The following is a 15449-nucleotide window of genomic DNA, read 5'->3' on the forward strand; positions in this document are numbered from 1 at the left end:
ACTGGAGCCAATTCCAAGTAAGATTTTAGGATGTGTTTGCAAGCAGCGGATTCACAGGGGGAAAAAAAAAGAATCTAGAAGTCTTATAACCCAAGAGTGAGTGGACACCCGGAAACGCATCTTAAATTGGGTTTTTGACTATCATATTTTCTTAAATTTCACTCAATCTTTCCTTTCATAGTTTTGAACTTAACTCCATGAGCCTTTTTCTGCCTCAAAGTTTCCTTTAAAGTTATGACTGACGTAAAATACTTAGGTGCAGGAATTAGATGAGGAGAGTGGATTCATACGTCGCATCCAAATCCTGTCTGGTTTTGTTTTACCAAGTATTCGGTGGGGCAGGTGATCTCCTTAAAGTATTTTTAGATGCATAACAAGAAAAAGATTTCTTTCTTAGGTAGTAGGAAAAATTATATATGTACAGAAAACACACTAAGATTTTTACTTCAGCCAAATAAAAAGTGTTTGTGATTGATTTGGAAACTAATATACTCCTATGACCTGTCACAGTTATTCGAATGATGCTGTTGTTCGGCATTGGAGCATACAGAAGTACATTTTTATTATGAGCCTGTAACTCGCTAACACGTTTCTAAGCTGACTCTCATTGGGGGAACTTTTAGAGAGCACACAGTTTGTTCTCAGAAAAACTACTTTGTGATTGCCCATCACTATGGTACCTGCGAAGTCCTATGGGGCATCCCCATCCACATCTTGTGCCTCCCTGTTGTGGGGTTAAGTCACCTGACTTAACCAAGTGAGGGGTACGGTTGAAGGGAAAGGCTGGGAGATTTCCACAGACTGCGATCGGGACACCTGTATATCGTGGTATGACTGCAGAAGACCAGCAACATACATGCAGTGGTACCAAGGGCAACACAGTAGAAGAGGGACGGCCATGACTCAACCCCTCAAGCCGTCTCCTCGGCGCCCAGAGATGAGCCCGCAGCTTTGGCAATCGGCATCCCACAGCCCACACACTGTGGGATGCGCAGCCTGTGATGTACAGCTTGTTTTCAGGGTCAGCGGTCCCGGGCGTTACAGAACTTCAGCCCATAATGTAATTACAGTCTCCCGGCTGTCACATTTCCACTAGGTTCAGCCAACTGTATCTTAGTGTTGAAAAGGCGTCGATGGCTTCTGTAAAGTAGGCAGCCAAGTTTAAAGGGAAATGAATATTCTTAACCACGTCCTAGAATAAAGTGTTTCTTTTCTCTTGCCGTGATGATAGATGTTCACTTTAGGAAACTCAAAACGGTATCAATGGGGTAAAAAATAAACTGGCACAACACAAGAGAACACAATTTACACAAAACCATCCTTGAGAAAGATCTCAGTGACCTCCTTCCCAGGCCCGCTTCAAGGAACAGAAACATTCAAAACATTCACAGGCAACTTTATAGAGTAGAACCGTATGATTTTTTTTCAGTTTTAAAAATTATCTAAGGTATCCCTGAGTTTATATTCTACTCCAAGAATAGACATAAATGCTGCAAAATATCCCATTATATTAATGTATTATTCATGCAATAATTGGTTTATAAACCTCGTCCAATATTGATGGTTCTTTAGCATGTCTTGTTTGACTATCATATTTTCTTAAATTTCACTCAATCTTTCCTTTCATAGTTTTGAACTTTAACTCCATGAGCCTTTTTCTGCCTCAAACTTACATCAGGGTTCATGATGTCTTCTAGTACTTTTACAGTTCTTCTGTGTATAAATACACGATCAGCCAGGAACTAATTTTAATTATGCAGTAAAGAGGTTTCTTAAACGACTAACCAGTTATTTCATCTTCTCTCCACTGATCTGAAAATACTTCCAGAGAAATCCGAACTTCTTCCTGATGCTCCATCCCAACGGCTTCACCACGATGTGTTGGGGCCTGTGTTTCTGTCATTCTGATGTCACCTGGGCATTCCAAAGCCCTGCTCTTTCAGAGGAATCTTTGGGTCAATCCTAATATCTTTCTGAGAGTCAGGGTTAGTCTGCAGTTGCACGCAGACGTCAGGAACTGTTTCCCACGTCCAAGTCTCCTGAAGAAGGTAAGCCCTTTATTTACCCAGGTCATTTGCTTTAATCAGCACCCTGCTTTATTTACACTAAGTCTTACCAAATTGACTTCTCGGCATTTTATATTTTTGGTTGCCTATAGTCACCTCTTTCTCCAACTTATATTTTAACGCATCGTGGGTAAGAAAGCTGACTGGTTTTTCTGTCTTTTTCTTGGCAACCAGAAGACTGATTTAACTCTTTAGTTTTAGGTGCACTTTGGCTAGTTTGCTTGGGTTTAAAACACGACAAAATAAAACTCGGTCTCTATTCAACTCGCATGTTGAGAAAGTCTGACATCCCACACATGACTCTTGACCTGGCTGCCTTTACTTCTCCTTACTGCCCTCATCCTCTGACATACTTTCCTGTGAACTCTGACACCTGGGTTCTTTGGGGTTCATTTGGGTGGCAGCTCAAGACCCTGTAGCCTCTACTGTCACATCACAGATACCACTTCCTGTCACTATGGCTCGGAGCGCTCCATGTGGTGACCCTCCATCAACAGGTGCCTCTAATGCCTCAGCTGTTTGCCTGTGATCACGGATTCTACCAATTCCCAGCCCTTGCCACTCCCACCTCCTATGCTTTAAGCCTCAGAGGCAGACAGCTGCTCTTGACGTTACCATGACACCTTCTGAACTTGGCTTTCTAAAACGCTTGGATTATGCTTGAGGTCAAGTCATGTCGCTCCTGCGCTACACCCACTAAGTCCACCATGTTCCTGCTGATGAGCTCCAGCCAGTCTTCAACGTCATAATCCCCGGGTTCTAAGACGGTCGGAGAAACACCTCAGTTCTTACTGTGGATTCAGCTGTTCTCAGAATCCTCTCCTTCCGTTCTCCAAGCACAAGTTGCAGCCACACGCCACACTTCTGAAGCCCTTAACCAAGCATGGTTCATCTCTCCAGACCAGTAGTTCTCCACTGTCCTAATGCGGAGACCCTTTGATACAGTTCCTCGTGTTGGGGAGAACCCTCAACCACAAAGTTAGTTTCGCTGCTACCTCATATATACAATTGTTATAAATTGTAATATAAATATTTTTGGAGATAGAGGTTTGCCAAAGGTTGAGACCTTTGACCTGTGACCCACAGGTTGAGAATCTCTGCTCTAGGTGAGGGGGCCACGTCATGACTAAGGGAAGCCTGAGGTTCACAGACAACAGCTGTGTGTCTCCTCCTGACCTACAGTTACTCCATCAGCACCGAATACACCTATCTGCTCACTCCTCCTGCCACAGAAGGTGAGGTCTCTTTAAATCCCGTTCAAGGACATCTCTGACACCCATAGTGTGTTCTTCCAGTTTTCAGTTGTCTGTATTATCTTTTCTCCTCTCTGCTGGCTCCTCCCCGACTTATACACAGGCTCACAAGTGTCACCAGTGGAGGGCTTCTCCTTCCTTCATGTCTCTGCCGGGCCTTCTGAAGCTGCTGCAGCCTGTACCTGCTGGCCCTGCTTCCCTCCTTTTCCATTACCCAGCACACAGCAGTTTGGCCTGCAGGCCTCTTGTTTGTTCCATTGCAATTTCTCCGGTGATGTATGTTGACCTATCACATGGTATCCTGCTAACAGATATGCTTTATATATGTTAAAAAATAAATTTAGTTAAAAAAATTCTATTGATTTCTGCCTTAATGTTCTTGAGGACACTCTTTGCCAGATACTCCCCAATGCAGCCTGACAATGTAGGCGCTTTAAAAATGTCCCTTAAATCCAATTATTCTGCAAACACAAGTGTCTTCAAGACACAAAGGACACTACAACCGCAAGAGAAATGATCAAGGGGACAGCTGCCACTCCTTGGTGTCTGCCTAGTTCCCCTTCTGAAGAAAGAGCCTTTTCATCTTGTTTTGTGTTCTTCAACTCAATGAATGATTGCCATCAGACTCGAAGTGTGCCAGAGACGCCTGCAGCGCTATTGACTATGAACTTGGTCCTCATTTGTGTTACAGGCTAAAGTGAGGTTACTCACTCAGGCATTTCCACCGTGACTCCATGGCAACATGGGGTCATGGGAATGCAGCTGAAGGCGATAAGGACCTATCGTTTGTGAGGGGTAGTCTAGCTTTGTTCCAGAAGTAGTCCCACCTTAAACAGATGTGAATTTATTTAAAGGAAGAAACTAAAGAATTAATAAAGATGCCAAATCATGCAGGAAAGCGAGGATTCTCTTCATATTTAAAAAGCCGTTTCCAGTTTGTTCAGGCTAATAGAATTCTCTACACAAAGGCACCAAAGAGAGCTGAGAAGTAGGGCAGCTTCTTCAAAGACCTATTCCTTAGTTTTGGCAAGGCTCTAACAAGCCAGGTCATTCCTCTACAAAGCAGGGAGCTGAAGGCTGGAGGAGAATGGCTCCCCTAACGTGTCAAAGCGTTGGTTGCAGAGCCGAAGTTGGAAGCAAAGAGAAGTCGAAGCAGGAAAGGGATATTGGCTTACAGGGCTCCAGGTCCCCCTCTTCTCATTCTCTCTGTTCAGGACACTCCCAAGTTCACATCAAAAACACACATCTGAAGGGACAAGTGGCTCGGCACGTCAAGGTACTTATTGCCGAGCCTTTATGAGCTGAGCTCAAATCCCGAGGATCTGCATGATGGAAAGAGAAAACCGACTCCCACAAATTCTCCTCTGATATCCACAAGCACACTGTAATATGTGTGCATGCACCCACATGTGCTTGTGTACACACGTGTGTGCGCACACACAAACACACACACATACACACACACACACAAATAAAATATTATAATTTTAAAAACATGCCCTTGAGCTTCAAAGGATAGCATTTTTATTTCTTGGTTCATCTATTTCATGTGTGAGTGCTTTGTCTGCATGTATGTCTGTGCATCATATGCCCACCAGAGCCTGCAGAGGTCAGAAGAAGGTGTCAAATCCCTTTGAACTGGAGTGGTGGATGGCTGTTGGGGAGCTGCACCTGGGTCCTCTGAAAGAGTCTCTCCAGGCCCTCTACCTTTTTTGTTGTTGTTTTTCGAGACTGCCCTCTGAGTGTTGGGATTAAATGCGTGCACCACCACCGTCAGGTTTCCTGCTTTATTTTTTAATTATGTGTATCTGTGTGTCTGTGCACCTAAGTGCAGGTTCCTGCAGAAGACAGCTGTCAGAACTCTCTGGAACTGGAGATGGCTGTATACCACCAGCCATAGGTGCTGAGAAATGAGATCCAGTCCTCTGGAAGGGCAGAATATGTTCCTAACAGCCATCTCTCCAGGCCCTCTACCTTATGGTTTGAAGCAGGGTCTCTTGCTGAGCCTGGAGCCCACTAGCTGGCTAAAGAGATTCTGACTCTGCCTCCTCAATGCTGGGATTACAGGTGCCCTCTGCTGCCCTTGTGGCTATTTGAACTCAAAGTGTCTACTGCTGCGAAGAGACAGCATGACCAAGGAAACTCTTATAAAAGGAACGCATTCCATTGGGGCTGGCTCACAGGTTCAGAGGTTTTGTCCATTGTCATCACAGCACGAAGCATGGCAGTGCACAGACGGGCATTGTACTGGAGACGTAGCTGAGAGTTCTGTATCTGGATCAGCAGGCAGCATGAAGAGAGGGACACTGGGCTTGGCTTGAGCATCTGAAACCTCAAACCCCACCCCCAGTGGCACAGTTCCTCCAACAAGGCCACACCTCCTAATAGTGCCGCTTCCTGTGAGCCTATGGCAGTCATTTTCATTTAAACCACACAGGGTTCTTTTCTTTTCATGGCAAGTACAATGGAAAGCGTACAGACTGATATATGTCTCCAGCCTCCTAAACATATTTAACACTAATGCCATATCAGCACTGATCTGAGTCTATCAAAAGAAATAAAAACCATTTTAGGACAGACCAGCAATCATAAAAACGTACTGTCTCCACAGGGTCATTGAGCAGTAATTCTAGATCTGGATGTGCAGAAATTACTGTGAATATTGCCAGAAACTGTCAAGTTATTTTATTGTCATGGCATGTTTTTTGATTTTTTAAAAAAATCTTATTTACAGAGAGGTTTAAAGGTATTAAAATCATTCTTGTCCACTTTATTTACCAAAATTGGCTTCAAAAAACTTCAGGCTGTTTCCAGAACTTGAATTCTCTTTCAAAAGAGGGAGTCCTTGCCAACCTGGTGGCTATTCTATCAGGCTTGGAAAGTAACTCTGCAAGACGGATTTTCAAAAGATTTTGTGAAACTTTAGCATTCTTGGTAAAGTTCTTGGGTTCCGCTGGTGACTACTTTAAAACAGACGATATTCACAAGCTCTTCAAACATTGCCCTGCACAGAAACATTCTAGATTTGTGCAAAGAAGAACCGAACAATGGGATTTATCTTATTTTAATGAGATAGGGTCTCTCTGTTTAGCCCTGGCTATCCTGGAATTTGCTACATAGACCAGGCTGGCCTCAAAGAGACAGAAATCTGCCTGACTTTGCCAGGGATTTGCTGGGATTAAAGGCATGTGCCACTATACCAGACTTCAACTATAGGCTTTAAAGTAGGGGATTTATGAATAACTACAGTGTCCACCATAAAGTAAAGCAGCAACAGAAAAAAAAAATTCACTTCTCTTCTGTCAGAACAGAAGGCAGGCAGATCTCTGAGCTCTTGGCCAGTCTGGTCAACAGAGCGAGTTCCAGGACAGCCAGGGCTATGTAAAGAGACTCTGGCTCAAAAGCAAAAAGTAAACAAAAGAAAATGAACTGAAAACTGGGACTGCTCAGTTAGGAACCTCTGCTTCCACTGAGCTCAGAAATCCACTAGCCAAGGTCATGAGACAGTTATGTACTGATGGTTTTGTTAGTGTTGGATCAGTGCAGTCACTGTTTAGATACTAACTATGCTGCAAAGACACTGGGAAGAGTGGGGTGTAATAGCAATGCCTGCCACTTACTAAGCTCTGCTGTCCAGATGTGTGACCACCCTTCAGCCTCACGCAACCCCCAATACAAGTGCAGAACTTTTATGTGATTGTGCGTCACACAACGATGTTTGGACCAATGAAATGCTACATATATAACAGTGGCCTATAAGACCGTAAAGGACCTAGAGGGCTTGGGAGACGTCCCAGTGGGTAAAGCACTTGCATTCAAGCACAAGGACTGGAGTTTAGATCCTCAGAACCCATAGAAATGCCGAGAAAGGACGATGGGTGGTCTGTGGTTCCAGCCTGGGAGGGCAGAGACAGGATCCTTAGAGCAAGCTGGCCAGAGAGACTAGCAGTAGTAGCAAGCTATGGGTTTGATGGAGACCCCCTCCTAACTAAGATGGAAGAATGATTGAGAACGATTCCAGACATCAGGGTTGGGCCTCTACATGCATGGGTACCCATGCGAATGTGTACCCACACATGTGTGTTCACACACCTGCAAATTTACACCCCCACACTTAGACACCCCAAATGTGCATACACACGTGTGTTCACACACACACACACACACACACACACACACCACATACACATGAGCATGGAAAAAAGAAAAACATGCAATAATGAATTACAATAATTCCTACTGAATAATTAAAATAATTCCTTCGACATCGCAACATTATAACGGTATCGTGATGTGCTATGTGTCGATGGTGATGTTGGTGCAGGGGGAACACGGCCCTGGGGTCCTTTGTCTCTCTTCCCACCTTGGCAAATCTCCCTTTCCTGGTTTTCAGTATTAATTTGACATTATCCCCCCTTATTTTTCTCTGTGCAACAGCTCTGGCTGTCCTGGAATTCACTCTGTAGTCCAGGCTAGCCTCGAACTCACAGAGATCCACCTGCCTCTGCCTCCTGAGTACTGGGATTAAAGGTGTGGGCCACCACTGCCCGGTTTAATTTGGCTTCTTAAGTTTGTCTTACTGAGGAGGGTGACTGAGCCTGGCTCGTTAGCTCAAGCAATCAATAGACGCTGACCATAGCTGCAATAAGAATTCTTTGTCCTCAAACCGTCAGCAAGAAATTTGTACATGAACCAGGATATACAGGTATATAAAATAGGCCTTCAAATGAAAGTTACTGATACTAAATCATAAATAAATGTATTTTAGAATAATTTCTTGTGATATTAACCCAGCCAGAGAGCTGGTTTGGCTCACTACAGATATTTTCAAATGTTTTCAAACCTGAACATGTGTATATTTATCATTTCAATGCCCCCACCACCGACGACTATACACCAATGTACCTTTGACACTTTTTTTTTTTTTAAATTTTTAGAGACAGGGTTTCTCTGAACAGGCCTGGCTGTCCTAAAACTCACTCTGCAGACCAGGCTGGCCTTGAACTCACAGAGATCCTTCTGCCTCTGCCTCCCAAGTGCTGGAATTAAAGGCATGTGCCACCACCACCCTGCTTTTTGCTCTTTTTAATATACTATGATGTTTAATTCCTACCCCAAAGTTTATATTAGCAACTGAACTGGGGCTGTTGAATTTGATGATTTAGAACTGAACACACACACACACACACACACACATACACACACACACACACGGATAGATGCAGACAAACATGCATAAATAAAATTAAATCTTTAAAAAATTTCAAATTTAAGTGAAAATGAGTAACCTGCAGTGAAAGTTGCCTAAAAAGCTTTACTGAGCTTTAAATTTTTATTACATTTAAAATCTAATGTGTGTGTAGGTGTGCAGATTCTCAGAGGAACTGGTTCTCTCCCACCACATGGAATCATCTCACCAGTCTTATTAAGCTTTCCATGGTTTTAAAATTTTTCTTTTATTACCTCTCTGTCTCTCTGTCTCTCTCTCTGTCTGTCTCTCTCTCTCTCTCTCTGTGTGTGTGTGTGTGTGTGTGTACACCACATAAATGCCTGGTGCCTTCAGAGGCCAAAAGAGGACATGAGACTCCCTGGAACTAGAGTTACAGATGGTCGTGAGCTACCACAGGGGGCTAGAAATTAAACCCAGGTCCTTTGGATGAGCAGCAAATATTCAACTTTATTGCCATCTCTCCAGCCCCTTGAATTTGAATTTAGAGTGAAAAAAATCTATACCCAAAATAATTCCTGATGATAGCAGAGAGCTTCCTTTGAAGGCACTGTTTATATCATGCACATCCATTCTCATGTTCTGCTTGCATATGGAGTCAAACAGGTTGTCTTGTTTGTGTGTTTGTTTACTGGTGCAGGGGTGTCAAATCCAGGACCTTACACATGTAAGACAAGCCCTCTATCATTGAGCTTAAATTAGAATTCATATGTCTCAAATTATTAAAGTTCGGATTTAAAAAGCCAAATTGTATTAAAAGGTATATCGCAAATGTAATTCATTGTTTAGGATATGATCCAAAATAACATTTGCTGAGAAATCCATCTTTGGTTTTAGCCATCTGTTGAAACTCAGAGATAGTAACTTGACCACTACTAAATCAGTTCTACAATTTTAAGGAGTGTGCCATCTGATTAATTTGTCAAAAAATACTGAGTTATATGTAAACTGTTCATGTAATAGTGCAGCAAATTCAGAATAAAAAATATAGTAAAAATAGCAAAAACCAAGATAATGAAATATACAGTTAAATTACCCTTTTCTGATCAGAAAAAGGTCACACTGCACTCTTAAAAATTTTTTTTTGTTATTTTTAATTATGTGTGTCTGTGTGTAGGTATGCTCACATGTGTGAGGGAAACTGCGGAGGCCACAAGTATCAGATCCCCCTGGGGCTGGAGTTACAGGCACTTGTGAGCTGCCTGAAGTAGGGTGCTAGAAATCAAATCTGGGGTCCCCTGGAAGAGCAGTATGTGCTCTTAACTACTGAGGCATCTCTCCAGCCCCTGGTACACTGCATGCTAACGTCACATATGCAGCTTGGTGACAAGAGAGTCAACTGCCTCAATGCCCAGCACAATGACTGCATAAGTTGTAGCTACGGGGCAAGCAAACACACCTAAAAATAGCTCACAGAAAGTCTGATTCAGACAAGGAAAATGTGGCCGTCCCCCGACACAGTCAAGCTGAATGTCAGGTCTAAGCTTGCCAGATTTCTTAATTAGGGAGCCATGGGTCTCCACCTCCCTAGCTCACCAGCAAACTATATTAAAAGCAACCATTTGCAAGTCACTTTTAATCAACTCCTGAGAAATTTAACGAGAGAAAAATGGAGTCAGTTTATAACCCTAACCCACTTAGGGTAAAGACACCCAAGAGAGTCTAGTGGGTAGCATGTGGGTTGATCTGTTGCAACAATTTCCAGCAGCACTTGGTACAAACTAAACCCTCCCTAAACAACAAATAATTATTATGACAGCAACAGCTAAATCCCATCCACTGACAGCATGCATACAAGGTGAACACTGGTAAGGAGGGGCTGTTTGTGGCTAGCGGTAGGTGGAAGGCTGTGACTGAAGGAAAATTTGAGTTGATTTCTAGCCATAGAAGAGAGAGGAGAGAAAAACCTCTGCAAAGGAGCAGAGGTGAGGAGAGGGCCGGACCGGGACAACGCTTTATTCCTTCTGCATATTGTCTCTTCTGTCTGTTAGTTTTCTAAGAATACTTTCAGATTTTAATTTGCCTATTATTGATTGTTTCCGGCGCTGGGCCTCACATAGGCTATTCGAGCAGCCTACTGCGGAGCTAACATTGTCCCTTGTTTTTAGTGAGTAGCTTAAATGCACTTGTTTTTGTTTTATATGGATGGTGTATGAGTGTTTTGCCTGCATGCATGTAATTGTACTGGGCATGTGTCTGGTATCCATGGAGACCAGAAGAAGGCATCAGACCTTCTGGACCTCTCGGACTGGAGTGGGGGACTGCTGCAGGCTACCATGCAGGTGCTGGGAACCAAACCTGGGTTCTTTGCACAAACAGTCAGTGCTCTTAACCATCTCTCCAGCCCCCTAAATCAATACTTTAAAATGACTGACTAATCATGACCAAATATATTTATGGGGCACATGCACACACAACATAGAATGAGAAAACTAATCAACATATTCCACATCTCACTTACTTATCATATTTTTAGGATGAGGCATTTGGTATTTTTCTACTTTGAAATACACATTTTGTTTGTTTGTTTTTCGACACAAGGTTTCCCTGCAGCTTTGGAGCCAGTCCTGGAACTAGCTCTTGAAGACCAGGCTGGCCTCGAACTCACAGAGATCTGCCTGCTTCTGCCTCCCGAGTGCTGGGATTAAAGGTGAGCGTCATCACGGCCCAGTGAAATATACATTTTTATGTCACTTTAGTTACATTACTACCCAACATATCTCACATTAATTCTTGTCATCTATCTGAAATTCTGTCCTCTTTATTACAAATTACATTCATTCTGTTTGTGTGTGTGTGTGCGTGCGTGCACCACGGCACATGTGGCAGGCAAACGGCAATTTGGGGAGCTAGTCATCTCTTTCTACTCTGTGGGACCCAGGGACTGGATTCCAATCCTCAGCTGACTCTACACTCTTAAGCTAGCTTGTCTGCCCTGATACGCTGTGGTCTGAGCAACAGCACCCCATTCCCTCCCACTCCACACTCTGGCTAACTATCATTCTGCTTCTGTGACATCAGGCAGTACTTGTTATTCTGAGCTTGGCTTGTTTCCCTTAGCCTAATGTCTTCTTGGTTAAATCATGTCCCAAATGACAGGATTTTCTGCCTTTTTGAAGCCAAACAGCATCCTTATACCGTATTTCCCATTGGGCATATGGATACATTTTATTTATCCCTTCATTTATTAATAGGTAAAGGTTGATTCTATAGCTTAACTGTTGTGAATAATTCTGGGAGGAACATGGTGGTGCTATGTGTTACCTCTTTAATACAGGCCTGTAAGCATGATGACCTCACTGTAAGTGATGTACGGGTGGAAAGGCAGCTGAGATGGTCTATGTGGTTGTATCTAGAGAGAGAGGGTGTGGGCTGGAATCCTGCTCAGCTCCTGAGAGCGTCAATGCACTCTCTTATTTATAAAATGGAGCTGTAACAATCCCCGTCTCATTCTAGGAGTGTGAAGTGTCGGGCATCTTCCCTCTCACGTAGCAAGCATTCTCAACGATGCCCACTATTATTACCTAGGAGGCTAGGCTCTGCGTCACGAGGCGGAGCGGTTAGGGTGCCGTTCTCATACTTTCCCACAAATGTTTACCGAGACACCTGGAAGCCCACAGGAGTAAACATAGATGTCTGGGAAGCTAAAATAATCCCAAGTGACATCATCACACTAGGATACCCACAAGGACGTTCCCTCTTTAACTCTTATCCTGCTTGATACTAGAGAAAGAGTTGAAGAGCTCAAAGGGAAATGTCTAAAATCTAGACGGAAGCAAAAACGACTCCGGCTGGCTTAGAAACTGCTACCTTGTAGAGAGAAATAAGTTAGCAAAATTTGCCACATTTTACCAAAGACAGCAATAGACAAGTATCTCAACTACATGCAAGATTCAGTTAGCGGTCAAACTTTTTATGGTACCTTGTCCACTTCATGAAGTAACGACCACATTTGAGCCTTGCCTATCCTACCACGTTTTTGAGTTCCAGAAGGACAGTCGCAAAACCACATTTACCTTTGATCTGATCACGTGATTGTACAAGTAGGTACTGCGGCGCTTGTTAAGTGAAATGAGTTTGTTTTTTTTGTTTTTTGTGTTTTTTTTGTTTTTTGTTTTTTTTTATTTTTGAGACAGGGTTTCTCTGTAGTTTTTGGTGCCTGTCCTGGAACTAGCTCTTGTAGACCAGGCTGGCCTCGAACTTACAGAGATCCGCCTGCCTCTGCCTCCCAAGTGCTGGGATTAAAGGCGTGCGCCACCACCGAAGCGGACTCTTCCAAAATGAAAGGAAGGCTGTCCCGGAGCTACGAGCTTCAGTGTGGTCTGGCCTATTATCCTCTATGAAAGTATTTCCCAAGTATCTAAGCTTTGAATGAACAAAACTCGTACGAATGCTAGAGCAGAGTTTTCAATCAATCTGATGCGAAGCCTTATCTGAGGATCTAGACAGCTGGGAAGTGGAGATTTCAAAGCTTGGCAGCTGTTTGGTGGATCTGAGCCACCATTCCTTGGGTAACTGGAAGTAGACGGCCTTGGGAGCATCTTGGACTAGGAGTTTCGAGACCTAGCTTCGCCAGCCCTGCTTCTGTCACACAAGGCTCCAGTCACCATGTCTGGAGCGTGGAGAAAGGACTGTCCATACTGAGCTTTCTCTAGGGAAATAAAATATATGCAAACATGACAACGAGCAAAGGAAAGAGGTGGTATTTAAGACTTCATCTCTTAGAGCTGAGTTATTTATTTAGTCAGTTCATTTTTGGCGTTTTAAGACAGGGACTTTCTCTGTCAGAAAGTCAGAAAGCCCTGGCTGTCCTGGAACCTGCTATGTAGATCAGGCTGTCCTTGAACTCATGGAGAGTCTCCTGCCTCTACCTCCAGAATGCTGAGATTGAAGGCATGGACCATCAAGACTGGTCATAGATCTGATTTATTATTATACAGTTAGGATTTTATTTTAGGGTGAGAAAAACCCTCCACATTTTATGGGAGTTTTACTTCTGGCGACCTTGTCCCTTTACCAACATGAGTGGGAAATACACTTCTTGACCTTTTAGGTAAGACCAAGTGAAGGATAAGGAACATTAACTTAAGCTGCTGGATACTGGACAGCAAATAAAAGAGAGGTCAGGGGAACAGAGACCTAGGAGAGTGTATGACTATGGCCTTGAAACCATAGACCACAGTGGCTAACAGCTCTTCCTACCAAATTTCCAGGTAAACGCAACTGATGGAATCTAGAGCCGTGGTCCCCCACCTTCCTAATACTGCAACCCTTTAATACAGTTCCTCATGTTGTGGTGACCCCCAACCATAAAATTATCTTCACCGCTACTTCATAACTACAATTTTGCTACTGTTACGAATCATAATGTTAATAAATATCAGTGGTTTCCACTGGTTTTAGGCAGCCCCTGTGAAAGTCATTCGACCTCCAAAGGGGTCATGACCCAAAGGTTTAGAAACGCTGATCTAGAGTCTGCAGTCATGTTGAGGGCTCTCATACATGTGGAACAAGGCGGTGATTCACAAAAAGAAAAAAAAACAACAGCAACAACAAAACACCTACATGATGGTCATAGAGACTGAGTCTTCACCATTAGAAATTATCATTGATAGCAGTATCAATAAAACATTGTAGACTCACCCACAACTTAATAGCATGAAAAAAAATGGACTAATTTAGATATTGGTTGTGCCATTAGTTAAAGTTGCAGTGATACATTCTGGCACATTACGGCGATAGAGCAAATCAACAAATAGTGACTCTTTTTTTTTCTTTTAAAAAGAGGAACAAGAATAACAATCATTTAAAAACCACACCTCTGGATTATTATTTGGATTAAAACCAAAGCATTCAAAGTAGCACAAGAAAGGAAAAAGAGTTTCCTTACAGGACGTAAACCCTTGGGATGGAAATATTTGTTCTCAGCGTGAAGAATTTACAGGTCAGATCTAATGTGCAAAGCTAATATGCACGTCAGCGCTCCAAGAGCACAGGCACAGCAGTATTTGAAGTGTTTTTGGCTTGGTACATACTTCAGTGTTCCTTCACAACACTATAAAAGGCGCGCACGCGCGTGTGTGTGTCTGTGTGTGTGTGTTTGCACAGACTGGCGTGTGGGGATAAAGAGAGTTTCCAGCTCTCTTGTGTGGAAACGTTGAAGAGGAGTTCTGAAAGACAGCCACGAGCTCTAAATCAAATAAAGTGCACGGTATGGTATTGTGAAAGCGACCAACACAATGACATGCAACAGCCAGAGACACCTGGATCTCCCTGGAGAGCATTCAGAAATACAAGAATTGAAGCAAATTTTAGCATGATCTCGTGACATGGCGCCAAGATTTGAGAAGTTTCTCCCAGACCTCTTTGGGGAATTAGAAAACATCGATTATACTTTCGCATCCGTTCTCATCACCACCGGATTGCAAGATTGACAATGCATTCTTTAATGAGGGTTGGAAGGGAGAAAGGGAGAGAAAGAGCTTGAGAAGGAAGGGATGGAGGGGGAGGGGGACACACACACACAGAGAGAGAGAGAGAGAGAGAGAGAGAGAGAGAGAGAGAGAGAGAGAGAGAGAGAGAGAGAGAGAGACCGTGTCTACACAAGTTTAGAAAGCCTTTCCCATCGGAACGCCGGCTAGCAATTCGGTCTGGGCGCGTCCCCCCAGAGGTCACTTACTGCTGGGCCGGGCCAACTTTGCCTTCCCTCTTGCCGAGCACTTTGGCGGGCTTGGCGTCCTCCACCTCTTGCTGGAGCTCAGTCATCGGGATCGCGTCCCGGGCGCACCCCAGGACTCGGCTCCCCACTCGGGGCTCCCCGCTCCCGGCTCTCTGGAGCCGTAACCTTGCGCATCCAAGGGGCCGAGCTCCGGAACCGCCAACCTGGACACGTTGGAGAGGGTA

At 43.7% G+C, this 15449-nt stretch overlaps 1 protein-coding gene across 3 annotated transcripts in view; it reads right to left on the bottom strand.

The window, feature by feature from the left end:
• Gramd2b (GRAM domain containing 2B) overlaps nucleotides 1–15449 on the bottom strand; it is a 102142-nt gene that overhangs the window by 45460 nt on the left and 41233 nt on the right. The window contains exon 1 of one of the 3 annotated variants that reach the window (XM_048419273.3): nucleotides 15226–15443. The exons of the other annotated variants lie outside the window; for them this stretch is intronic. Coding sequence (XP_048275230.3) covers nucleotides 15226–15311 — 86 coding nt within the window. The 5' untranslated portion in view covers nucleotides 15312–15443. Of the gene's footprint in view, nucleotides 1–15225; nucleotides 15444–15449 lie in introns of those variants that run through there. 3 annotated transcript variants of the gene reach the window in all.

The sequence above is a fragment of the Myodes glareolus genome, chromosome 13 (assembly GCF_982192425.1).
Source record: "Myodes glareolus chromosome 13, mMyoGla1.1, whole genome shotgun sequence".
NCBI classification, from domain to species: domain Eukaryota; kingdom Metazoa; phylum Chordata; class Mammalia; order Rodentia; family Cricetidae; genus Myodes; species Myodes glareolus.